The sequence below is a fragment of the Prinia subflava genome, chromosome 21 (genome assembly GCF_021018805.1).
Source record: "Prinia subflava isolate CZ2003 ecotype Zambia chromosome 21, Cam_Psub_1.2, whole genome shotgun sequence".
In the NCBI taxonomy this organism is placed as follows: domain Eukaryota; kingdom Metazoa; phylum Chordata; class Aves; order Passeriformes; family Cisticolidae; genus Prinia; species Prinia subflava.
Window position 1 is genome coordinate 2,153,317 of NC_086267.1, and position 23,666 is coordinate 2,176,982.

The 23,666-nt window shown below is 55.6% G+C and overlaps 3 protein-coding genes across 5 annotated transcripts; all 3 read right to left on the reverse strand.

Moving 5' to 3' along the window:
- Positions 1-3,824: 3,824 nt before the first annotated feature.
- On the reverse strand, positions 3,825-5,802 carry C1QB (complement C1q B chain). The gene is given in 3 exon segments (XM_063417080.1): positions 3,825-4,514; positions 5,642-5,690; positions 5,692-5,802. Coding segments are annotated over 3 exon segments (729 nt in total). The 3' UTR covers positions 3,825-3,945.
- A 2,462-nt stretch (positions 5,803-8,264) lies between these two features.
- LOC134560756 (complement C1q subcomponent subunit C-like) lies at positions 8,265-10,399 on the reverse strand. 2 transcript variants are annotated; one of them, XM_063417062.1, is made up of 3 exons: positions 10,184-10,399; positions 9,404-9,593; positions 8,265-9,209 (listed from the first exon to the last, which is right to left on the reverse strand). In XM_063417062.1, exons 2-3 carry the CDS (start codon positions 9,582-9,584, stop codon positions 8,653-8,655), a joined length of 738 nt encoding a protein of 245 aa, XP_063273132.1. In that variant the 5' UTR covers positions 9,585-9,593; positions 10,184-10,399; the 3' UTR covers positions 8,265-8,652. The 2 variants fall into 2 exon arrangements, with proteins under 2 accessions (XP_063273132.1, XP_063273130.1); XM_063417060.1 differs by lacking the exon at positions 10,184-10,399 and having other exon boundaries at positions 9,404-9,602.
- Positions 10,400-11,339: 940 nt separating this feature from the next.
- C1QA (complement C1q A chain) lies at positions 11,340-13,659 on the reverse strand. 2 transcript variants are annotated; one of them, XM_063417074.1, is made up of 3 exons: positions 13,518-13,659; positions 12,456-12,644; positions 11,340-12,305 (listed from the first exon to the last, which is right to left on the reverse strand). In XM_063417074.1, the coding sequence occupies exons 2-3, from the start codon at positions 12,616-12,618 to the stop codon at positions 11,737-11,739; spliced, it is 732 nt and encodes a 243-aa protein (XP_063273144.1). In that variant the 5' UTR covers positions 12,619-12,644; positions 13,518-13,659; the 3' UTR covers positions 11,340-11,736. The 2 variants fall into 2 exon arrangements, with proteins under 2 accessions (XP_063273144.1, XP_063273145.1); XM_063417075.1 differs by having other exon boundaries at positions 12,456-12,626; positions 13,518-13,656.
- Positions 13,660-23,666: the final 10,007 nt, after the last annotated feature.

Below are 23,666 nucleotides of genomic sequence, written 5' to 3' on the forward strand. Positions count from 1 at the left end.
CGCTCCTGGGAGCGTCCCAGCCCCCCGGTGGAGCCCGGGGTGCGTGGGTACCCCACCCGGGGGGCCGCGGCCTCGCCCCCACCCCACCTCGGTCCTGTGCTCCCTCCTCCCCTGCGCTCCCCTCCCAGCGCGAGTGCCCTGAATGCTCCATTTGAAGCTAATTCCGGCTGAAATCTGGTTTGCTTTCCAACGTTGCTGCTTTAAATTGGAGAGATTGACCTTGGAGCGGGAGGTGACATGCAGATGCACATCAGCAGCCCGTCAGAGCGGCGGCGGGGGCCGGGGGGGCGCGCAGCCGCCTCGGGGACACGCCAACTATTTTATGAGTAATTTAATATCTGGAACACAGACTTTTCATTCCCGGAGATCTGCTGGGGAAAGAAAGAGCCTTTCTGCAGCCCCGCGAAGGCTGTTCCTCATAAGGAGGCAGAGCAGGAGAAAAAAAAAAAAAAAAAAAAAAAAAAAAAAAAAAAAAAAAAAAAAAGGAGAGAGAGAGATTTAACTCCTTGGTGGCCAGCCAGCGCAGAGCCTCCCGGCTCCCGGTCCCTGCAGAGGGCCGGGAAGAGAAGGAATTCCCTAAGTGGGAGACAAGCCAGGCTGTGTTGCTCCAGGCAAAAGAAGCACTTGCTCGTTCCCGTTCAAATTCAAATGCAAGCCTGGGTGAGGATGCGGGGAATAAACTCAGCGGCAGCCCTGAAATGAGATTTGGGATTGGAGCTGATGCCTGAACTCCCTTCCCTGTCCCAGACTGGTTTCTGCTGTATCAAACTCCACGGGAGTGTCCCTGCGGCTGGGACCAGTAGAACCAGTGCACCCAGTGCACCCAGTGCACTCAGGGGGTCCAGGCACGGAGCTCCCACCCTGGAGGCAGTGACAGCACCGTGGGTGCCCTCGGTGTCCACCAGAGCTGCGGTTTGCTGCCGTGTCCCGCTGTGGTGTCTGTGACATCCCAGAGAGCACAACCCAGTGCCCTGTCCCGGCACTGCCCAGAGCATCCCAGCACCTCAGCATGGCACTGAACCCACGCAGGGATCCCCGTACGGCTCCTGCTTGATATTATTGCTTGGAGAAGGGGAAGGGAGGAAGAACACACCAAAAAACACCCCAGTATCTCACTCCACAGCTTGGCCCAAAGACAGAGATAGTGTAAAGCAGCTGCCAGCCTGGCAGCAGCAACTGTGGCTCAGAGCTGGGAGGCTGAAGGGAAGGAAATGCTCGTGGGCTGCTCAAGAGGGAGCTGCTGCCGAGGGAAAACCTCCCTGCGTGGAGGAGCAGCTTCATGAGCTACGTGGGAGAAGAGATGCTTGGAGGGGCTGGCATGAGAGGCTGACCCTGTGGGGCAGCCTGCCTGGGGATGGTGCTGCCAGCAAGGACCAAGACCCGACTGGGATGTTTTAGGGAGGGCTCTTCCTGGTACTGGGAACTCCCGGGCAAACAGATCAGCACCTCTGCGAGCTCCGTGGTGTTTGCTGGGGGTGTTAGACCAGGCCGTGGCACTGACATCCCTGGCTCCACCTCACTGACAAACAGCTTGGTCCTGCTCTGACTCCTCCAGCTCAGCTTTGTGTCCATAAATACTGACAGGCAAACCCATTTCCCACCACGTCTGGTCCTGCCAGAGTCCTGCTTGTGCCAAGACTGGAGCTTTGGCACAGAGAAAACCTCCAAACCCCCAGTTAGACAATGCAGGAGAAACCTCCACGTGATTTTCTTGCTGGTGCCCATTGCTGTGTGCCTGAGAGCAGGAAGATGATATTTTAATTCCCTGGCAGCTCTGCTGGTGTCTCTGTCCATAGCTGTGCCCCTGGCTCCCTCCCTGCCCTGCTCAGGTGGCCTCCAGCACCGACAGACCAAAACATGCCACAGCTTCTCAGAAAACACTGACATCCCTAAAACTCCTGGAGTCACCTGGAAACACCTCCTGCCCCAGCTCTGTGACCCTCTGAGAGCAGAAGAGCCTGGGGACACGGGGGATGGAAGGCACCGATTTTGCTGCTGGAAAGGTAAAACTCAGAGGTGGTGAGGAGGAGGAGGAGGAGGAGGCGGGGAAGGGGAAGGGGAAGGAGAAGGAGAAGGAGAAGGAGAAGGAGAAGGAGAAGGAGAAGGAGAAGGAGAAGGAGAAGGAGAAGGAGAAGGAGAAGGAGAAGGAGAAGGAGAAGGAGAAGGAGAAGGAGAAGGAGAAGGAGAAGGAGAAGGAGAAGGAGAAGGAGAAGGAGAAGGAGAAGGAGGAGGAGGAAGGAGGAGGAGGAGCGAGGATGCTGCCGCTGCCAGGTGAGGCTGAGCCGGTCTCCAGTGCCACCTGCCGGCACATCGCCATGGACAGGAGCCTCCGAGCCGGTCACAACAGCCTGTCACTGTCACTGTCACTGTCACTGTCACTGTCACTGTCACTGTCACTGTCACTGTCCTGACACCATATATACCAACACGTACCTGATGTCTCGTGTTTCGCCTGCAGAAGATTACGAACTTTGGGTTTGGGATCAGTATTATTGTAGAATTCTTTTGTTTGATGGTAGTTTAAGGGAAGCACGGGGCTCAATCAAATGTTATGCTTGTGCTTTTCTGCTTTGCTTGCTTTTAGGAGTGTGAATTTGCCAGTTAGGCAACGTAAAATAAATGTTTATGTGGCTTTAGCTAATGCATCAGGTTTAGATACCATATGTCTGTCCAACATAACCCCAGAAAAGCCATTTTCCACCTGTCTGGTTGGTGTGCCAGCAGATGCTTGGCCAGTTCCAGAAAAGATTGACAGAGCCATTCAACATATATACAAATTCAACATGTATATGTATATGTATATGTATATGTATATGTATATGTATATGTATATGTATATGTATATGTATATGTATATGTATATGTATATGTATATGTATATGTATATGTATATGTATATGTATATGTATATGTATATGTATATGTATATGTATATGTATATGTATATGTATATGTATATGTTGGGGCCTGAACGCACAAGCAAACCTGAAGAGCTCAGGGGTGAGGTTCTATTAAACCCTGTCCATATCACACTCACCTCCCCAAGACCTTTTATCATCATCCTTTCCATCCAGACCCTTTCAAATCCCAGACTCCCACAAAAATTCCTTAATGCCCCGTGCCCATCCCCACGGGATGGGCTGGAGGCTGCAGGCAGCCCACCCATGGGGGTTCAATGCTGGATTGTCACCTGCCCTGGGCCCAGGGGTGTCCCTGTGCTCCTCAGCTTTAATTATCTGGACATTCCTGGGTCCACAGCTCTGCTGTTGATAAGGAGCAGGCTGGCAGGGCTTGGCTGTGCTCCAGGACTGGTCGGTTCTGTGCTGGGCTTTGGAGGTTCTAGGGGGGGTGTCCTCCACACTACCCCCACCATGGCATCCAGCTAGGCCCAAGCTCACCTGCCCCACCTTGTCACAAGATCTGACAATCTTCTGTGGGTATTTCTGTCACCACCACCCTCCCAAAAAAAATTCTAAGGGAGGTTGCTGTCCCCAGATCCTGCCACTGCCAGGACTCTCCAGTACAGCACCACCTTCAGCATCTCCCCACATACCACCAGTACCCAGTGGCCCCAGTTTTCCCACTGTGTCATTGTCCTGCCCCCTGCCAAAGGCTGAGCTGCTTCTCTGTGCTCTCCTAACCCTGGGCTGGGACCCTTTGGGTGGCTCTGGATGGAGATACTCGGCCTGGTCTGCAGCAGGAACTGCACAGCCTGTCTGGCTCTGCTAACGAGCCTGGGCTGCACCCAAGGGGGCCAGAACCAGTGCCCTGGTTATGTGAAAATTATTTGGGAAGAAAAAAGTAAATCCTATCCAGAAAGGGACTAATAGTGCGAAGAGCTGTCATTTATTGTACAAGAACAGCAGCAGTGTGCTTCAAGCACCAGTTTGGGAGCAAAGAGTTTCCAGGGGAGCCCTCAGCTCTGCAGGGACAACTCCAGGCGGGCTAAGCCTCGGGGGAGATGAGAAAGCCAGAGAAGATGCTGTCAGACCCTTCCAGCCCCACCAAGGAGTTCTTCTCCGTCGGCTCCAGCCACACAGACTCGTTCATGGCCACCTTGAGGACCACGCCGCCCGTGGTGACCTGGAAACTGCTCTGCACGAAGTCGCAGAAGGTCACCACCCTCTCCCCCCTGCTGGCTGCCCGGCCCTTCTTGATGTTGAGGCACAGGTTGCCGCGGGAGGTGACGTGGTAGGTGAAGTAGTAGGTGCCGGGCAGGCGGCAGGTGAAGCGGCCGTAGCGGTTCTCGTAGTGCCCGCCCGCGCTGGCCAGGATGCGGTCGAAGCGCACGGGCTGCTCCCGCCGGGGGTAGGAGCTGATGCTCCTGGCGGCCGAGAACGCCGATTTGTGGGTGACCTGGTAATCACCGGGTTCTCCCGCGGGGCCCGGCATTCCCATCATGCCTGGGAAACCCACCATGCCCGGGATGCCCATGGGACCGACCTTCCCAGGCTGTCCTGGGGGTCCTGGGAATCCCTTCTCCCCTCTCTGCGCTGCGCTCTGGCCAGAGGGTCCTGGGAAGAGGAGGAAGAGGAGGAAGAGTTGTTGTGGTCACAGCTGAGCCCTGTTTGTCTGCAGAGAGGGAGCACGAGCAAGGAAAGCTGTGCTGGGTGTGGGGCAGTGGAGAGCCCTGCCCAGCAGGCAGGTGTGACACACCTTGCTGTCACCCCCTCCTTCCACAGGTTCCTTGATGTGAGCCTGATATTTTGGGGTCTGAAAGATTTTAGCCTGCTGGCAGCTGCTAACACTCTTCCCAAGGGAAAATTTCTCGAGAAGGCTTCTTCTCAAAACAATCTTGGCAAAACAACTATCCTGTCCCAAAACAGTGTTCTCCAGGTGGGGTTTTGCCTTTCTGGTTCTCAGAGAAAAAACATTTTGGCTGTTTCTCTAGTTTGACCAATGGGACTGGGCAGGTGCCATTCCTGTTCACCAGTCTGTATCGGGACACCTTATAAAATTAGACAATTAAAGCCTTTTTTATGCCTTTTGCCTTCTGAAATATTTGGAGCCTCTCATCTTTTGTTTGCGTCCTACAATGACACCTTGGGGTGCTCCACCATCCCCAGCTGACAGGACCTCAAAGGACTGGTGGAAATGGGTTGCTATCCCAGGACCATGTGCCTGGATGTCATTGTAGGACATGAAAAAAAGACGAGAGACTCCAAATATTTCAGCAGGCAAAGAGCACAGAAAAAGCTTTATTATCTAATTCTTACTACTTTTATAAGGTGTTCCTATACAGACTTAACACGATTGGTGAATAGGAATGACACCTCTCTAATCCCATTGGTTAAACTAGAGAAACAGCCAAAATGTTTTTTGTTTGGTTTTTTTTGTTGTTGTTGTTTTTTTTTTTTTTTTTTTTTGGTTTTTTTTTTTTTTTAAATTTTTTTTTTTTTTTGAGAACTAGAAAGCCAAACACCACCTGGGGAAAGATTGTTTTGAGAAAGGACAGTTGTTTGCCAAGCTTGTTTTGAGAAGAATCTTTCTTGAGAAACTTTCCCTTGGGAAAAAAGTTAGCAGCTTCCAGCAGGCTAAAATCTCTCAGCCCCAGAAACATCAGGCCCACACCTGGCACCGTCTTTCCCTGCTCTTGGCATTCACAAGGTGATGTTTTACCCACCTGCAGCCTCCTCCTTACCTGGCTCACCCTTTGGGCCGTTCTCCCCGTCGCTGCCGTCGCTGCCCGGGCTGTCCTGGCAGTCCCGGGATGCCGGGCACCATGCCGTAGGTCCTGCAGAGGGTGGCACTGGCAAGGTGCCCTCCAGCCAGGCAAACCAGCATGGCCCACAGGGTCCACATCTGTGGGAGCATGGAGTGGGGTCAGGGGGCTTTCCTGGGTAGGAAAGGCATTCTGAGCTCCTCTGAAAATGGTGACTGCAAGCACGTCTGGGCAGCACTATCAGGGAGGGAAAACATCCTCCTGCAGAGCCAAATCCACTCTCCTGCTGCCTCTGGAGCAAAGGAGCAGAACCCTCGGGCAAGGCAGGGCTTGTCAGTCTCTCATCACTCTTAAATCCCCAGTTTACACGTGCCCACAGCTCCAGCCACACAAATATTTGGGACAGCTTATCTCAGAGATCTGATGCCCAGCGTGGCCGTGCTGCTCCCTTGCAGGAGAAATTCCCCTTCTCACCTCAGGACCACACTTGCAGGGTAAAATCCTTACCCAGCCAGAGCAGTTTCATCATCTGCAAGGGAACAGGCCTTGAAGATGGCAATGAGCCCCCAAACCTCCCTCCTCCATCCCACAGGTTCCCCCTGTGTCCTGTCACACAGCTGCTCAATCCCAGAGCCATTTCTGTATCTGACAAGCCTTTCTGGGCAGTTTTCTGTGCTTCCATCCCTGGGAAGCCATCCATTCCTTCTTCCTGCCCTCCCTGCCCAACTCCTTCCCCAGATCCTGCTGTGGGCACGTGTGGGTAAGCACTGGGTGTTTGGGGGCTGTATCTGGACACCACTCCAGCCACAGCTCCCTCACCTCAGGTGCATTTTCCCAGCCCTGAAGCTCTGGTGCCAGCAGCACAGAAGGTTGGTGAGCTGGATCCTCCAGCCACAGCCGTTCTCGTTTGGTGTGGCAGGCACAAGGCCCCCTGCACAGGCTCCCAGCCCAGGACCATCAGAAGACAAGAGCTTCTCAGGGCAGGAGAGCACCCCCAGGGCACCTTTCAGGCCCTGATCACCCTTCTGGAACTCTGCCATCTCTACTTTTATGTTTTCCTACTTCCAGGTGGAGCAGGTGGGGTCAGGGTCCCACCAGGGACCTCCACCACCCCCAGCCCAGCACCTCCACCCCCCGTTTCTCTTCTGCCTGGGGCCACAGGGAAGTGCCAGCAATGCAGGTGACTGTCACCCTGCTGGAGCTGGGTTCCCCACGTGCTCCTGCCTTCAGAGGGGAGCCTTGGGCTCAGTCTTGCTCTTACCTTGAGCTCCTTGTTGGTCAGGTGGGGAGAAGAGCAGGACACCCCAGTGTCCTGGTCAGAAATGCCCCGAGGAGAAGCAGAACTTTGCTGCAAGGGTTATTGTGAAAGGATCTGGGACACATCCCCTTTTTATCTTTAGCTCCTTTTTCCATGGCAGTTTCAGATCCTCCATGAATGCTGTTGTCAGCTGAGCAGAGCAAGCCATCCCCAAACAGCCCCCTGAGCCCTGCAGGGTCCCTGTGTCCTGTCCAGGGGTGCCTGCTATGGGAAGTGCTATTGGGAGCTCCAGATTAGTTTAGGGTAACCCCTCAGAGCTGCAGAAATGTGCATGCATTCATCCAGCACCCCTCAGGCTGCTCTGCATGCTTCCAGCTCTGCAGGCTCAGGGGGTGCTGCAGGGTCCCAGCATCCCTCACCCTGAGCCCCGTGCCCCTGACTCTCCTGAACGTTGTGCATGGGAAGTGATTTTACCGTGGGAAAAGCATTCCCAGTCCTGCTTTGGCCACTGCCTTGTGGAGGTGAGGCACAGGATGCTCGGAGAGGTGACTGCCTGTCCCACCCTGCAATCTGTCACACCAAGAGAAACCCTGCTGGCTTTTGGCGGGCTCTGCAGCCTCCACAGCCACCAGCTCCTTTGGCCTGGCTCAGGAAAGCCAGAGTGCTTCCCCTGCCCCGTGCTGGTCACCCCCCAGCCACGGTGTTGGGGTTTCCTTTGCATCCTGTGCCCCTGTGAAGCTTTGGAGGGAAGGGGAGATTAAGGAGACACTGAAGTCTAACTGTGCCTCTTCTTCACAGGCATGAAGGGAAGTACACAGAAGGCAGGAAAGGAGATGGCATCTCACCTTTTTAAGCTCAAAAATATACTAAAAATATTCAAATAAATTCTCCAGGCTATAGTAGGACATTGCACACACAATGGAAACCTGCCTGCAAGGACAACAGTGAGCCTGACCAACAGAAGGACGGGGAAGGGCCAAGCCATTGTTCCCATCATGCGTGCTCAGAAGGAAGCACAACAGGAGGATCAGGCAGTGCAGCAGAGTCCCAGGCATTGCAAATCCTCCTCACAGTGCTCCAGCATGCTGTCACCTCATCCTGCTCTTATTCAAAATTTCTTCAAGACCCCTCCCTGCTTGGAGGGGTCTTGGTGCCCTCTTGGTAGGGGCAGTGTGGGGACACGGGAACCGTCCCATTCAGGGGTCTCAGGGGTCCCAGACGCTGTGCAAAGCCGGGTGTGGGTGGGGTGTGACAGCCTCTGATGGCAGTGAGGCTTGGGGACATGCAGATGTCATGTGCATCACAGAGAGGTGGGACACGGAGGAAACAACACACAACACCAGGTGCACCAGGGAAGGTTTTATTGACACTTTCCACAGCCAGGCCACGGCAAAGGGGTTGCTGCAAGCCTGTGCCAGGACACCTGGCTGAACTTGAGGCAGCCCAGGTGGGGAGGGGAAAAACACAGAGAGACCTCTGAGGTAATGTGGGGTTAGTAGGGGGGATGCCCACGGCAGTGCCAGCAGGACCAGGAGCTCAGCACCATCTCTGTGGGTGCAGATGCATCCAGATGTGCCTGCTCCCCCCATGCAGCAGCCGCCAGCGCTCAGCCCCCACGCTGAGGGGGGCTTGATGCCCTCCCTGCAGAGAAACTGAGAGCATCAGGGAGAGCCCAGCAGCGAGCAGGACAGGGGGAAGATGTTGGGGTGCCGGGGTGGGCCCTGCTGACCCTCTAGTCTGGGAAGAGCAGGAATCCTGAGAAGATACTGTCGGAGCTGGCGATGCCCACCATGCCGTTGTAGTCGTTCACTTCCAGCCAGACCTTGTCTGCAGCATCCAGGTGGAGCAGCGTGCCCCCCGAGCTGACCTGCATGCTGTTGGTCTTGTGGTCGCAGAAGCTGGCCATCTTCCTCTGGTTTTTGTGCAGGATGACACAGAGGTTGGCCGTGTGTGAGCTGTGGAAGACGAAGTAGTAGACGCCGGGGAACCTGCAGGTGAACTTGCCCGTGGTGGTGTCGTAGTCGTCATTGGTGTTGGTGATGATGTTGTTGAAAATGACAGGGACGTTCTTCAGGGGGTACTGGCTGGTCTGCCTGGTCACTGAGAACGCTGACTGCTGCTGCTGCTTGGAGCTGCCTGGCAGCCCTGGGGGCCCGGCAGCGCCCGGTTCCCCAGGGATGCCCCTGGCACCAGGGAGCCCAGGGGGGCCAGGCTTGCCTGGAGGGCCAGGTAAGCCCGGTTCCCCTTTCATGCCTTTGGGCCCTAGCTGTGTGGAAGGAGCTGGGATACCTGTGAGGTGGTAGAGGGGGAAAGGAAGTCAGTGTCAATGGCAGGAAGTGGGGACAGGCTTCTCTGGCCCCTTCCCTGTTGCCTCCTCCTCCTGACCACAGAGGATGCTCTCCACATCCCACAAACCAAGGCAGAGCAGCCATGGAGGACTCAGCTCCCCCCTGCCCATGTGGTTTCCCCCCTGGCTCACTCACCTGGTTCTCCTTTGGCTCCTTTCAGCCCATCCCGGCCATCCCTGCCTGGCAGACCCGGCATGCCTGGCAGGCCTGGAGTTCCATAGCAGCTGTGAGGGTTTTCTACAGTCACAGCAGAGCCCAGACTCAGGAAGAGGAGGGCAAGGGCCAGATAGAGCTGCTCCCAGAATCTCTTCTCCATTTTGGTGTTCTGTAGCATGGAAAGGGAAAGAAAGTGCTGGAGTGAGGGGCCACGGCAGGGTGGCTTGGAGAAAAGGAGACTGGATGCACCAGGAATGCCTGGATGCCATGGGTGTGTCCTCAGTGTCCCACTCATACACACTGCAGGACAGTGGGGGGGGTGGATATGTGTAGATGGGTCCCAGGCTCCTCTCCAAACCCAGGGCAGCCCCTGATGGCACAGCACGAGCTGGATTTCAGTCTGGATGGAGCCAGGAGGTCCAAGGCACCCATGGCCACCCCCAAGCCCACGGGCAGCCCCAAGCCCCCTGAGTCCAGTGTCCCCAAAGCCTGGAGATGCACACACCACTGCAGACTGTCACCCAGGCTAGGGCTCCCTGCACACAGCTGATCTCCCTCCTCCTCCAGCAGCAGCCTGGCTCTGTCCATCAGGATCAACCCTTCCATCAGCTGCTGCATCCATCACTCACTCTCAGCCCGTCAGTGCCTGTCTCCTTCCTCTCCTCCTCCTCCTCTCTCACCCACGCCCTCCTCTCAGTGTTCCACGCTGCTGGAGCCCCAGTCCCACCCCCAGTCCAGGGACCCTGCAGCACCTCTTACCTGTGCTGGGAGCAGGGCAGGGAGCCCGAGCTGCCGCTCCCGCCGGGCTCCGCTCTCTGCCGGCACCGCGCGGCTCCTCCCCGACACCCTCGCGGGGGAAGTCACAGCGTTAGGAAAGGCCGGAGGGCTTTGGGAGGGCAGAACCCCAGCTGGCCCCAGCCAAATTTCACATCCTCCTGCCCGCTGGGTTCTGCTGAGCCAGCGCTTTCTCGGCTGTCCAGCGGAGCCTGTGCTGGTGCCACTGCAGCAGGAAGGGCTGGAAGGACAGAGGTGGGGCACAGCTCAGAGAGACGGGGCACAACCCCCCCGGGCCACTGCAGGGAACAGCCCTCCCCAAATCCCCGGCTTTCACTCTTACTTCCCCTTGTTTCTGGGCAGAAGGGCGGCTTGGGAGCCGTTCCCATGGGCTGGAGATGCCTGTGGCACCAAAGGGCCATACAAGGTCACTGCCCGGCTCTGGTGGAAGATGCTGCACCCCTAAACAGGACTGGAAACTGTTTCCCTTTGAGAGTTTCTGCACCTTTCCCCCATGCCCCACCAAGTTCTGATGGGTACTGGACTCGGTGAGGCCCCAGGGTCCCTCACTGGGCTGCTGCTCCTCACAGGTGACCCATCCTCCTCCTCTCTGCTCCAGGAACAGGGATATTTGAGCACCCAGTGTTGGAGGAGCAGCTCCCCTGAGCAGCAGCCCCAGGGTATGGCATCTGATGCTTCCTGACCAGCCCAGCCTGCTGTACCTCCCTTTCACGACACCCCAAGGCCCTTACAGCTCCACCACCATCACCCCACAACCCCACCAGTGCCCCAGTGTCCCTGTCCCTCCTTGCCAGAGGACCACAGCTGCCTTTTGTTTTCCCAGGAGATTCTGGCTGCCAGCTTGGGACCATGTGGGTGAGGTGCAGGTGATTACTGCCTGTGTTTTCCCTGCAGGACAGCTACCTCGGGCTCAGCACAGAAGGACACACATAGCTCTGTCCCAGATGTTTCTTATTCCTCCCTGGAAGTGTCAGCTCTGATTGGACAAACTAAATTCCCTCCTGTCCCTCTGCCTTTGCAGCCCCAGGGACAAGCTGGAACCAGTTCTCTCCCTTGGGAAAGGGCCCAGGATATTGATGGTTTGGGGAAGATGCATGAGTAGAAAAGAAAACCCAAGGAGCAGCGGTAGAAGAAGCATTTATTTATACTAATGGGGAGGCTGTGAAAGGATGGACGTGTCCCAGTGCCAGGAAGGCTTTTGCAGTGGTTAGTGGAGCAGGAGCAGCGGCAGGCAGTGATTTCTCACTCGGGAGCAAAGAGCCACAGCTGGTGGCAACTGGGAGTGGAGCTTGGATGCCCAGGAGGAGAAAGGGATGGGAGCCCACAGCCTCCAGCACAGCGCGGGCAGGCTCAGCACGGAGGTGAGGGCTGCAGAAGTGACCCACAGCCAGCTGTGTGAGCACACAACACTTCTGGACAGTCTGGAACCACCCCCGTGCCCCGGGGCACTAAAGCATCCCCCACGCCCAGAGGGGACAGCCAGGCAGGCAGACACCCCCCGGTGCCGCGGGGGCCCCTCACACCGTCTCTGGGGACACCAGGAACCCGCTGAAGACGCTGTCGGCCTCGGAGCCGCTGTAGATGGAGCTGCCCCGGGCGGGGTCGGTGGTCAGGGACACCTGGTCACCCACGGCCAGGTTGAGCACGCTGCTGCCCGAGTTGACCTGCAGGATGCCGTGGCTGTTGCTGTCGCAGAAGCTGACCACGCGCTGCGCGTTCTTGGCGATGCTCAGACACAGGTCCCCGCTGGACACCACCTGGAAGGCGAAGTAGTAGAGCCCGGGGATGCTGCAGGTGAACTTGCCGGTCTGGGGGTTGTAGGCGTTCTCCTGGTTGGTGATGACCCTGTCGAACACCACCGTGGAGCCCATGCGGGGCGGGGACAGCCTGGAGGCGGAGAAGGCGGGACGCGGCTGCTCCGAGGCTTGGCCGGCTCTGCCCTTCTGCCCCGGCGGCCCTGGCACCCCTGCCAGCCCCACGGGGCCGGGCGGGCCAGGGGGGCCACGGATGCCTGGGGGGCCAGGAAACCCCGGTTCGCCTGTATCCCCTCTGGGTCCACGGTTGCTCATGCTCAGCCCTGGTCTCCCTGCGGAGAAGTGGGGAGGAGAAGGAGTTCATGCACATCTGTCCTCTTCTGTGCACATCTGTCCCCTCCTGAGCTGCTCCCACAGCACGGGATGCTCCTACCAAGAGGCCCCCAGACCTCCTGCACCCAACGTCCCTGGCTTCCTCTTACCTGGCTCTCCCATGTCACCCTTCTGCCCCGGCCTCCCAGGACGGCCGGGGGCTCCCGGGGAGCCGTTCTTGCCATCCGGTGCCTTGCACACCCCGTCCTCCAGCAGGGCCATGCCCAGCACTGCTGCCAGGGTGCTGGCTGCCAGCAAGAATCCAGGCTGCATCCTGCCTCCTACAGCACAGGGAGGAACTGGGGATGGAGGCAAACACACAGGGGAACCTTGGTCACAGGTACGCAGGTGCCCTCACCAGATGCGCCCACAGATCTACTGGATTGTCTAGTATGGATAAGCAGACACCATAAGCAGTGGTGGAAATAAATTCCTGGAAGGGTTTTGAGGCTGTGTGTCACTGATGTCACTGAACATCTCCAGCGTACCCATGGCACAGCTCTGGGATTGAAAAGCCCAGGACATGGAGCATGGCACAAACCCTTTCCTCCGTGTCCTGGGCATAGGTAGGGCACCTCAGATGCCTGCAGAGGGTGTTTATTCCAGTCTGGGGGAGCAGCTCTGCTGTGTGGGGCAGTGGTCCCATGGGTAGAGAGCACAAGGGAGGAAGGGATGCAGGCACACAGCAGTGCTATCCAGGTGCAGTTCTTAAAGTTCAAAAAACTACAAAAAGCAGTATCAAAACCCTACACATATAGCATATCTATTAGTGTAAAAACTCTATCTTGCTAAAGTAAAAATTCTATCTTGTTATGTGTAAAAACTCTATCTTAGTGTACGTAAAAAAATTTGTCTTATTTGCATAAAAATAAGACAGGAAAGGGAAAATGGCAAATGGGATGCAAACCTCCAACATGCAGAGCTGGGAGAGAGGACACAGACCTATCCCCAAACCTGAGCTTCTCAGCCTGGAGCAAGTCTGCAGTGTCCACAATCTCACAGAGCAGGGACAGATTGCTGCAGATTCCTCTTCCCCCCACTTCATCTTCTCCCTGTTTTTCTGTTTTGAACCCTTGCGGAGGGGGAAGTGAAGAATGAAGGAGGACAGGGAGCAAGGACTGGAAAGTGGTGGCAGAAGAGGAGAGTGTCCCCAGCTGTTTGTGGTGACTTACCTTGGTGCAGGGGCTGAAGGCAGAGCAGTGTGAGCAGCAGCTGTTTGCTGGAAGCTCTTCTCTGGGAGCAGGGAGGAAGAGGAGAGGGGTGGGAAGGATGAACTTGCACGCACTGTGCTTTGCCTAGTTGGGGAAGGGATGTGTTGAGTTTCACTTTCTAAGAGAAAGAAACTTGTTCCCCTTTCCATGCCTGGCTCTGGCTTTCCTGGAAATAGCTTGGTCAGGAAGAGTGCAGCAGCACTGGGCGCCCAGCCTGGCCCAGCAGCAGGGGCTGGTGGTGACTGGGCACAAAGCAACACGAGTGGAGGGTGCCCACAGGCTGCTGAGATGGCAGGAGGGGACAGGTGAGGGGAGCACCAGGTGTCACAGGCACCCGAGGGATGCTCAGGGATCACCCTTGGAGGGTCTGCTCTGGGTGATGGGCAGAGCCTGTCACTGGTACCCAATTTTGTCATGGGCTGCAGGATGCTGACCCCTCCAGACACCCACCTTGGCACTGCCCTCGGATGGAGCAGGATCCAACAACGGGGTCAGTGCCTGTGTCGGTCAGCTGGGCCTTGAGTGTTTTGGTTGGATATTAGGGAAAGGTTCTTCCCCAGAGGGTGCTGGGCACTGCCCAGGCTCCCCAGGGAATGGCCACAGCCCCGAGGCTGCCACAGCTCCAGGAGTGTTCCAGGATTTTTCCAGAGCTCCAGGATTAGCCCATTCTCTGAGGCATAGGATGGGATTTTTGGGGTGTCTATGCAGCAGTGGCCAGCTGATCCCTGGGGGTTTCTTCACTCAGGACAGTCCATGATGATCTCCTTCCTGCTGCCCTCCCTTCAGTGCTTTGGGGATCTGGTGTCTGGAGTAGAGTGGGAAAAGATGAGGGTGTCTGGCACTGATGATGCTCTCAGTGCCCTTTGGGTGACTGTGGCTTGCACCAGACAGATCTGGGCAACCCCAGGAGCTCTGTGTGGCCTCGAGATCTGCCAGGAGGAACTCCAGCACCTCCTGTCACTGAATCAGGGAATGACTCCAGGGGTGGACAGTCAGCTCTGCTAAAAAAGAGCTCCGAAATGCCACCAGTCCCCAAACCCCATCACATCAGGGGTGGTAGGTGCCACAGTGACTCCACATGAACACCCTTGGGACCCTGGGGACCACCCAGGGCACCCCATGGGGGACACAGTGGGCAGTGAGGAGGGGCCTTCTCATCCATATCCCCTTGAGTGTCCCCTCAGGAGCCCTGTGGCAGCTGCCCCGACCTGGAGCTGGGACTCAGGGGAGGAAATCCAAGGAAAGAGGGCAGTAGGCAGACCTGGGATTAGGGTGACTCCAAAGTCAAGAGGGGTTGACAAACCCCCTGTCCTCCCCTCCTTTTGTTTCCTGCATTCCCAAGGGAGGTGTTGCATCATTTCCATACCAGCTGAAAAAGGCAATGACCAAAACTCAGTCCAGAGACCTTTGCCAACAGAGATCTGTCACTGAGCTGGTCTTTAATTCATTGACTAGATGCCCACTTAATGCGATATATTACACATTTTTAATCAAAATGTCACCTCATAATAAATCAGATGCCCGGAAGAAATGTGATTTTATTTTATCAGCAGAGTTCCCCTATCAACCTGACCTGTAACCATGGCAAGACAAGATGACAGGTGAGTTTGAAAGGACCTACATTCCGCCAAACGGTGTTTCTGGACAGTAATTGTATTTCTGTCCTATTGTCCTTTCTTAACGTACAGCCCAAATTAGAGCACTCCATCATTTCATGCAGCAATGATTGATGGCTGTGTCCTCATGCTCTGTCTTCTGCTGTCCCCTTAATCCCATTTAAATGCTGAATTACAGAGGCTGCCTGGGGGTTTCCAGCATCTCCTGGAAGCTGGTGTTGGTCTGGGTGTTCCCTCCCCCAGGTCCTTGAGATTTCTGAGACAGTTTTAGCCCCACTCACTCGACTTTCAGAGTTGTTGTGGTCAAGCCAAGCTTTCCTCTCCCATCCTCTGGGCATCTCCTCCTCCTCCTCCTCTGGATCTGCAGCAGAGACATCCCAGACTGGTTTGGAAGGGATTAAAGCTCGTCTTGTTCCACCCCCTGCCATGGGCAGGACCATCTTCCATGTCCAACCTGGCCTCGGATATTTCCAGGGCTGGGGCAGCCCCAGCTTGTCTGGGCAACCTGTGCCAGGGCCTCTCTGTCATAAAAGAATTATAAAAGAAAGGCCTCATAAAATCAGAGCTGCTCTGCTAAATTGCCAAAGTTAGCCTGTCACTTCTTCTAAGTAATTTCCAAATTCCCATGTGAAGACAATCTTAAGAGAACTTGTTAGTACAGCAACCTGCTCCTGGGGACATCAGACAGTAGGAGAGCCTTGCCATGCAAACACAGTGCCCTTAAACAACTAAACTCCTGGTAAACTGAGGAAGAGATGCTTCAGTTTCCATCAGAGTACACTGGAAAATCATCTTAAACACTGGCTCCAACACCACCCTCAGTGGGAAGGATTTGTCCCCAACATCCCGTCTGACCCTCTGCCCACGGGAAGCCTTTTACAGCGGCAGCCGCGGCTCCAGGGGTGCGGCCCGCAGGGAGCATCGCCCGTCCCGTCCCGAGCCTCGGCACACCGCGGCTGCAGCACAGCGATGTCCCCAGCCCGCACCTGCGGCACCGCCCGGAGCCGGGGAACGCGGCCAGCCCGGCAGCGAGGGGACGAGCCGCGAGATGGCACTGCTGCCTCGGCTGTCCCAAACACTGCTGTGACATGCACGGCTGTCCCATCCCTGCAGTCACATCCCTGCTGTCCCATCCCTGCTGTCCCAGCCACTGCTGTCCCATCCCTGCTGTCCCATCCACGGTTGTCCCATCCCTGCTGTCCCATCCCTGCTGTCCCATCCACGGTTGTCCCATCCCTGTTGCCACATCCCTGCTGTCCTATCCCTGCAGTCACATCCCTGTTGTCACATCCCTGCTATCCCATCCTTGCTGTCCCATCCACGGCTGTCCCATCCCTGTTGTCCCATCCCTGCTGTCCCATCCCTGCTGTCCCCTGCCCCGCCCGCAGCACCGCCCGCAGCACCGCCCGCCCCTGCCCACAGCGGGGACGGGATGGCCGCCAGTGTCCCCACAGCACAGCCCCCGGGGTCCCCAGTGTCCCCGCGGGATGTCCAGCTGCAGGACACACATCAGGACAGTCCTGCCCGGCACCCGCGGATCGCAGGTGGGAGCGGGATACCCCACCTCCCCCAGCAGCCCTGAACACCCCTTCCCTGGGGTGGGGGCAGCCTGGCCCTCCCTGAGCCCGGGGTACAGAGGGGTTTGCTCAGCGAGGAGCGGGCCGTGGTGAGGGGTGTGTGCAGCCCTCCGGGTTCTCCTTTTGGGGCAGCTCCAGCAGAGCCCCCCTGCAGCACCACGGGCAGGCTCCAGCATGGAGCAGGGGCTGAGATGATGTAGGGAACCCCCAGATGGTGAGGAATGGGGCCAGGCCCAGTGCAGAGATTACCTGGAATAGCCAGAGGATGTAAATGCTCTGTAGAACCCCAGGTGTCCCAAAAACATCCCCAAAGAGGATGGTGCCTTGGTATTTGGGGAACCCAAGCACTCAGGTGAGCATCCACATGGTTTAGGGCACCTCTTACAGCCTCTTGGCTCTGCTGCCCAGCCAGGAGCTCTGCTCCAGATGATTTTTACCTCGAGCACCCCTCCTGCTACCAGCACGGGCCATGCTGCAGCTCCTTCCCCTCTGGCTGCCCTCGCAGCTGGGGGTGCCAGGGGAGAGGGGTCGGTGCCCTCCCAGCCCTGGGTGGAAGGGAAGTGACCCCTGCACAACCTCCCCACGTCCCCTGCAGGCACACACGAGCTGCTGGCAGCAGACAACAGGGAGAGGCGCTTCTCCTGCTGGGGCTCCCTGGGGTGCTGCTGACAGGCAGGAGCTGCCAGAGGAGGATAAATCAGGCAGCTGGCACTTACCTGTCACTGCAGGGGAGGCAGTGATGGAGAGCAGCAGGGCTGGCAGGTACCGCCCACCCCTCTGCTGCCAGTCAGCAGCATCCCAGTCAGCCACCCACACCCGCCGGGAGGTGAGGACAGCTCACAGCACCCCCCTTTCTGCACCCATTGGTGGCTTAATGGTGCCTGAACAACCACCCAGATGGATGTTCAGCTGTTGAGCTGGGCTGTCCCAAATACAGTCAGAGAGTCATGGGAGCACAGAGTTTGGAAAAGTCCTCTAGGATCCTGGAGTGCAAACATTAACCCACCGCTGTCTCTTTCTCCTGTTGTTCTCAGGTACTGGGGATGCCAAGGTGAGGAGAATGGCAGACTATCCATGATCTTTTGTTTTAGACTTGTTTTGTTCTCAGATCCTGCAGCCGATTCCTCGTGTTTAGTTCCTCAGCTCTTGTTTCCATGTTTGCTCCCTCCCAGATCTAATATTTGAATTAACAGGCAGTCGGGACTTACTTTTTGGACACCCTTTGTTTCCAAAGCTTTCAGAAAAACAATCATTCATGAACCATGCCCCCAGGAGTCACATCCACATCTCTTAAATCCCTCCAGGGATGGTGACACCACCACTGCCCTGGGCAGCTGTGCCAGTGCCTGAGAGCCCTTTCAGTGAAGGGATTTTCCCTAACATCCAGCCCAATCCTCCCCTGGCACAACTTGAGGACATTTCCTCTTGTCCTGTCACTTGTTATTACCTGGGACAAGAAACCGACCCTTACCTGGATCTGTCCTCCTGTCAGGGACTTGTGGAGAACGATGGTGCCCTGGAAGGATTTTGGGAGGTGTCAGGTGAAACTTGGGCTGCAAAGCCACACTGTGTAACGCTGGGTGGCACACTGCCACACGTCTGAAACCTTCTAATTGCTGTCCCAGGGGATGAGTGATTCCTGTGATGGATGCTTGCACAGAGCAGGTGTGAGGAAGAAACGCAGGTATGTGGTTTAAGAGCCAGGATTTCAGGCTGCAGCCCTCGCTGGCTGTCTCCTGTCATTGATGCACATCTCTGTTGGCTCAGGGGATGAGAAGAGATAGATGAGTGCTGAGCAGCCCTGGGCAATGCTGGGAAAGCTTGTCCTGTCCCTCTCTCTCTTGTTCCCTGTTAAGGATGTCAGGGCTTGTCATTATTTGACATCTATTGGTTAATTTGGCTGATTGTTCCCCATCCTTTAATGTATCCGTTATTTATTTATTCTCTGGTGTAACAAGCAGTTCCAGATTGATCACTTTGGCATGTAAATGAGCTGCTCTAGTGCTTGTCACTGAAATTTGTAGATTGGGGGAGTTTGCAATCAAACACAGCCGGAATCTAAATTACAGCATTTCAGGCAATAATAGCGGGGAGAAGACAGGAAGGATGTGCCATAAATAAGGTGGCATCAGAGCAGGGTGCCCTGAGCTGTGCTGACAACGTGCCAGGAGCCCCAGGGTGAGCAGCAGGAGCCCCTGCCCTGCAGAGCTGGGCTGTCCTGGCAGGGCTGGCTCCTTCCCCCAGGGGAGAAGGGCAGGCAGAGGAAGCACAAGGCTTTTGGGAGTGGTAGGGCCTGGCTGGGGACCAAGGGCTGCTCATGCAGGTCCCTGAAGAGCCCAGCGTGGGGAAAGGGTTTACAGGGCTGCAGGGAGCCTCAGGACTCTGGTATTGGGTACTGGTTTGATTGCACCACGGATGGTGTTTGGCATCTTCCCACCTCCATCAAAAGTCAATGGATGCATCCAGGAGGAGATTCCAGGTCAGTGAGGAAGATCACACCAGGGCAGTGAGGGATCAGAACACCTCAGGCCTTCCTGCAGGCAGTGGGCACAGCTGGGATGGGATCAGGGAGCCAACCTGGACCTTTGCAATGTCAGAAGAGAAGAGCCTGTACCCTCCCGTGCCAGGGCATCCCTGCAAGGAAATCCTGCCAGAGAGGAGGGATGTGCAGCAGGCACAGTGCTGTGGCTGCCAGCAGAGCTGCAGAAAGGACCCCAGGATCCCCCAGTCCAGCTCCCTGCTCGTGGCAGGACTGTTCCAGCATCAGATCAGGGAGGATGTGGCTCTGCCTACCTGAGTCTGGAAACCCCCCAAGGACAGAGTTCTCCAGTGACCTGCCTTGGAGCTGGACCACCCTTAGGTGAAGAAATGTTTCGTGATGTCCATCCCAAATCTCTGAAGGTCCCCTGTGTGCCCACCACCCCTGGTTATGTCATTTGGCATCACTGAGATGTGTTTGGCTCTGTTTCTTTGCAATTATTCCCAGGCAGCTGCAGCAGAGATCAGCTCCCACCTCACCCTCCCCTTCCCCTGGCTGACAGCGAGGTGCCCTCCCTGCTGCTGACCATAAGGATGAACAATTTCCCTTGAATTGGCCACAATCCCCCTGATGCAGCAGTTTCGCTCCTCTGTGCTTTGTTCACATTCAGCCTGGTGCCCACTGATTCCCACCCCAACCCTTTCCCTACCCCAGCAATGAATCCTGAGCCTGTTCACCCCTTAAGGAGAGTCCATGGTATCTCCTATACACCCCTACAGGTTTAAAAATAGCTTGAAGTGCCTTTTTTACCAGGCAACAACAACAACAAAATCCCAATTCTTGTCCTTCCTTTCCCTCTTGGCTTTATGCTACAGGTTCAGGAGAAGAGGCTCTGAGAAACACTCTGGACATGCTGGGGTTCCCTTCCAATCCCTGTGATGGCCATACTGGCACAGGGTGCCCCTCTCTGGACTGTGAGTTTTGGGTGCCTCGGTTCTGGTTCTGTGGGGTTTGGACTCTTTGGACCATCAGGAACCTCTCCACCAGGCAGGGATATGATGCCTTAAGTTTTAGCTTTCCTGTATTTCAGACTCTGTGCTGCCCAGGGTGCAGCTCTGAGCTCACAGTCAGGGTCACTCAGCTCTTCAGAGTGTGGGTACACAAAACAAATCCTTCTCCTGCTGCACACCAAGGACAACTTTCAGCCCAAAAGCACAAACAAGGGTGGCTGAAGGGAGGAACAAGAATGATGGGACCTCACAACCTGAAGCTGTAATTGGACAATTAAACCCCAATATGCAAATGGATCAAAACTTACAGAAATGTAAGATCTCATGACCGTTTGTCCATTTTTGTGACCATTTTGGGTCCACCTTGGGTGTAGCCCTGGTCAGGCCCTGTTCTGCCCAAGGTGTATCCTAGAGGCCTTTCAATAAATCCCTGCTTTATTCTCCAGCTCTGTCCAGTCTCTGTTTCAGGTCAGCTTCCCCAAGGCCTCAGATGTGCTCACTCCAATGGACTGGGAACCACCAGGTGCTGGTTTGCAGCACTGCTGTGCTTCCCCACAGGGCTGGGATGACCAGCACAGATCCTCCCTTTTCCCTGTGCCCAGACAGATCCTGACAGCTACTGGAGCATTGTGCCCCCTTCCCAGGCTTCTCTCCATGCTGTGCCCTGCTTTCCCTGACATCAGGCCTTGAAAACGCAGCGGAATTTCCCGCAGGTGAGCGCCGGTGTTAACTGGGTCAGGGCAGCGGGGGGTCTGTGCTGCCTGCAGCCGATTACACCTCCCTGCTGCTCAACCTCCCTCTCCAAGGGGCTTTTCTGGGAGCTCAGCTCCCCTCCACCTGACCTTGGCTGCTGGGTTGATGTGAGTTCCCAGGCTCACTTGTCTCTGCCCCGTTTGGAGGGCGGCTGATTGCTGCTCCTGAGGCTCGGATTGCCCCAGCCTGTGCCTCAGGCTCCTCCAGCCAGCCTTGCACTCAGGAATGACCCAGCAGTGCCCAGCACAGATGGGTGGATGTTTCCAGGGCAGGGACGGGTTCAGCCTGGGTTAGGCTGGAGGCCACGATGCCTCCCCACGCTCCCAAAGCCGCGTGCCTCAGGTGGAGGGAGCCTCTGCCCGTGGTAGGGTTGGGATGAGGTGGTCTTGCCTCCAACCCAAGTGTCTTGGGTTGAAAAATGTAACCAAAAATGTGCATTCTATTTTCATCTGTTGAAGTCGGTTAGGAGATATTGTTCCTTATCTCTTGTAACTCTAGGGGGGGAAGAGGGCGATGCCTTCTGTTAATGGGACACCTGAGAACACCAGATAAGGCAGGGCCTCCTTATCTCTTCCTCCACCCATCCTCCTCCGAGGGACATCCCCTGTGAATGGGCCATTGAAGGCTCTCACAGGACTGATAACATCACCTCATCCCTTTGGGAGATGCTCCACCCAGGGGAGGAGCCAAAGCCTTTCCACAGGGATAAAACAGCAATCCCAAACACCAAGGGAGCCGTTCCCACTGGATTCCCAGAGGATGACTGGACCCTTTCCTGAGGATCATCTCTGCTCCAGCAGAGCCACATCTGTCACTGTGGGAGGACTCACTTCAAACTGCCTCCAACATCCTGACCAACAGGGTGTCAGGTTTGCATTCTGACTCTGTCAGTGCTCCTTTGTACTATTGCATTTGTCTTATTTTATCTTTCTTGTTGTTTGTTCTCTCCCTAATAAATTGTATTTCTGACTTGGAGTCTCACTGGTTTTGCTTTCAAACCACTACACCAAGCCTTTCCGGGGTTTGACGAGCCTGGTGTGACGAACACAGACCTTCAGCAGCTCTCTGATTTTGGTGTCTCTCTGGCTCTGCTCCCCAAGCAGAGGGCAGCAGTGCCTGTATCCTCAACCCTGGGGTGCTCCCCACTCTTCCCACATCCTCAGGCACTTCTGTTATAAATGCATATTATATGACTGGCTTTTTGCAGATATTAAAATTAATATCCCATGTGTTCTGTTGGGAAGTTATGCTGGATTCATACAGTTTCTTGAAGTAATATGGTAAATGTAGTTTTTAGGTTATAGCATAATAGTAAAATAGAAACTCTGTTATGTAAAGATGTTTTTTTTAATTAGCTCGAGAAATGGAGGAGAGAACCAAGGAATTCTTTTTCACAGTATCCTAGCTGGATAAGGGATGGCAGCAACGACTCTAGAAGAGGCTCTGGGAAAAGATTTATGGCATCTGTTACCAAAAGCCCTGGACAGTATGGAGCCATGAGAAGGCCAGATTTATAGATGGGAGGAGAAGGGGGGCAGTTGAGATTAAACAGAAACACCTAAAATTTGAAAGGAATGTTTGAATCATGTATGTAATGTATGAATATTCAGCACACTAGTGTTTTTAAGGGATGACTCTTGTTAAAAGGTTCCATGTGAGGGTACCCAGGCGCCTGTAAAAGAATCCTTTTGTTCTTATTGTCTCCTGACTGTCTGTTTTTATTTTTTTATTTAACTTTTAAATTTTACCAAGTGAACCTCGTTTTTCACACTTCCATCAGCTCAGCAGCTGCCTGCCCTCCATGGACACATCCCAACCTCTGCTTCTGCTGTGAGCTCCCCCTCCTCAGCCAGCTCCACTGCTTCCACAGGGACACAGCCCCTTCCCAGCCTGGGCAGACACTTCCCCTTGCAGTGGGAATTGAGAGCCCACTGAGGATCCTCTCCCGTCCAAGTCCTCTGCTGTGTGCAGAGGTCAAACCCATGTCCTCGCTGCCAACTCAGAAACAAATCAATCCAGGCCTCAGAAGCCACTCCAGACCCTTCATGTGGGGGAAATTGTGTGGCAGCCCCAGCACTGACTCCTTGGCCTGGAGTTATTCTTCACCTGGACTTTTAATTTCAGCGCTGCAGTGAGGGATGGGAAGAACCCCAGCTTCTAATTAATTACTGACTTCCCCGTAATTGATGCAATTTACTGCCAGCGTGTCTGGTTTGTTGCACTGTGGGGAAGGTCACTCTGAACACTGTTTTTCCAAACAGGGAGTGGCCCAAAGTCCTGAAACAGCTCCACGCTCCAGATGCTGGGGGAAGTTTGCACTGGTGGCAGAAGATGGCTGTGACCCTGTGGCCTGTGTGTGTCACCAGAGTGGGGAACCACAGAGCATCCTGGAAAGGGGCTGCCTTGGAGAGTGGGTCCTGGTCCTCTGCATATTGGGAAGGAATTCTCCCCTGGGAGGGTGGGCAGGCCCTGGCACAGGGTGCCCAGAGCAGCTGTGGCTGCCCCTGGATCCCTGGCAGTGCCCAAGGCCAGGCTGGACAGGGCTTGGAGCAGCCTGGCACAGTGGAAGGTGTCCCTGCCCTTGGCAGGGGTGGAATGGGATGGGCTTTGAGGTCCCGCCCACCCAAACCATTCTGGGATTCTGTGATTCCAGGATCTGGTGGACGTAGAGGTCC

Bases quoted from the DNA above. Each gene is read 5' to 3' on its own strand.
- LOC134560756 (XM_063417060.1), bottom strand. From the start codon at position 9,602: ATGCTACAGAACACCAAAATGGAGAAGAGATTCTGGGAGCAGCTCTAT. The intron at 9,210-9,403 runs GTGAGTGAGCCA...ACCACCTCACAG, and splicing joins AGGAGCCAAAGGAGAACCAG to GTATCCCAGCTCCTTCCACA.
- C1QA (XM_063417074.1), bottom strand. From the start codon at position 12,618: ATGCAGCCTGGATTCTTGCTGGCAGCCAGCACCCTGGCAGCAGTGCTG. The intron at 12,306-12,455 runs GTAAGAGGAAGC...ACTTCTCCGCAG, and splicing joins GGGTGACATGGGAGAGCCAG to GGAGACCAGGGCTGAGCATG.